Source organism: Thunnus thynnus, chromosome 15 (genome assembly GCF_963924715.1).
Source record: "Thunnus thynnus chromosome 15, fThuThy2.1, whole genome shotgun sequence".
Taxonomy (NCBI): Eukaryota; Metazoa; Chordata; class Actinopteri; order Scombriformes; family Scombridae; genus Thunnus; species Thunnus thynnus.
In genome coordinates, this window is record NC_089531.1 from 762,581 (window position 1) to 764,111 (window position 1,531).

Below are 1,531 nucleotides of genomic sequence, written 5' to 3' on the forward strand. Positions count from 1 at the left end.
CGGGCCGGCGAGGGGTCAGTGAGGGGTCGGCGAGGGGTCAGTGAGGGGTTCGGCAACAGGCCGGCGAGCGGTCGGCGAGGGGCCAGTGAGGGGCAGTTGAGGGGCTGGCGAGCGGCCGGCAACAGGTCGGCGACGGGTTGGCGAGGGGCCAGCGAGGGGCCGGCGAGGGGCGGCTGAGGGGCTGGCGGGAGCCTAGGGCCGCTATAAACTAACCTGCGTCCCTCCTCGGCTCTGCTGTCCAGACGGAGCTTAGAGCAGGGTGTGTTTGTTTTTCCTTCCTGAGCAGGATGAGCATTGTGAAGCGAGTGGTGCTGCTGCTGCTGCTGCTGGCGGCGCTCTGCACCGACGCAGCACCGACCACCGACGCAGCACCGACCACCGAGGAATGTGACAGTGTGAAGAAAACGCTAACAAAGGACCTGAGCACCGTGAGTCTGCACCCTCCGCTGACCTCTGACCTCGTTTCTTTTACTTGTCCGATGTTGATTTAGAAACTGTTTGTTGTGTCTCATCACACAAATTAAGTTTATATTTAATCATTTGTTTTGCCAATTATGTTTTGTAGATTTCTAGATTATATTCAATGTTTTTGTGGACTAGTTGCTATGAACAGGTGCTGCAGAAAAATCAACATTTTGGGATTTTCCAGATTCATTCATCAACAATGTTTTCTTATTTTGATGTGGTTGAAGTAACATTCGGAGACAAATTTAAAATAAAGTAAGTTAAACACCTTAATTAAAAAAAGAGTAGCAAAACTCAGAGATTTACACGATGAACAAAGTACTGAAGCAGCAGGTGGGAGGAGATATTAAATATTTAAGAAACTAATCAAACAAAAGTAAAAAACACATGTAGACACTGGGCTGCCTGTAAGCCAGCAGCCAGTGAAAACACATCCTAACATGTTGTTAATATGTTTTGGTCTTTTATTTCTTTTCATTCATTCAAGAATAAAATTGGTTTATAAAACAGTTTGTTGCTGGTCGTATCTGAGGGCAGTGTTTACATCGTTTCTACTTTAGTTTACAAGGAGTCGTGTAAGAGATTTGATGTTATCTATGAGAGGGACAGCTTTTGGTCATTAGTTTGATGTAAATGTAACTGTACTAATATGTGTTTAACGTGATATGATAAGCTCTAATGTGCTTTTTCTTCTTTGAGGGTGAATATATAATCTTACAAGTTTTCCAGTGTGTCTTAAACCAACAGTCAGTCATCAAATGACCATTAAAGCTGTGTTTCTTACTGTAATCATTCCTCCTGTTCATACTGACCATTAGAAGATCCCTTCATAATGACCTTACAATGGAAGTGATGGAGGACAAAATCCACAGTCTGAAGCTAATATGAAGCTTCAGCGTCCAAATGAGTCAAATCAAGTAGATATCTTTCAACGTTACAGTCTTTTTAGTGCCAAAGTTCCTCTTTTTGTTACTATACTTCCACCTGCAGCTCAACAGGGAAACACTGTCCGAGGAAACACAAAGAGGGAATTTGATGCTAAAAAGACTGTAAATGTGTCAGATAT

At 43.8% G+C, this 1,531-nt stretch overlaps 1 protein-coding gene across 1 annotated transcript in view; it reads left to right on the top strand.

Moving 5' to 3' along the window:
- Positions 1 to 203: 203 nt before the first annotated feature.
- Positions 204 to 1,531, top strand: part of LOC137198944 (saxitoxin and tetrodotoxin-binding protein 1-like) — a 6,395-nt gene continuing 5,067 nt past the window's right edge. Inside the window, exon 1 of the mRNA XM_067612976.1 lies at positions 204 to 428. Within this exon, the coding sequence (XP_067469077.1) occupies positions 288 to 428 (141 nt within the window). The 5' untranslated portion in view covers positions 204 to 287. The remainder of the gene's footprint in view (positions 429 to 1,531) is intronic.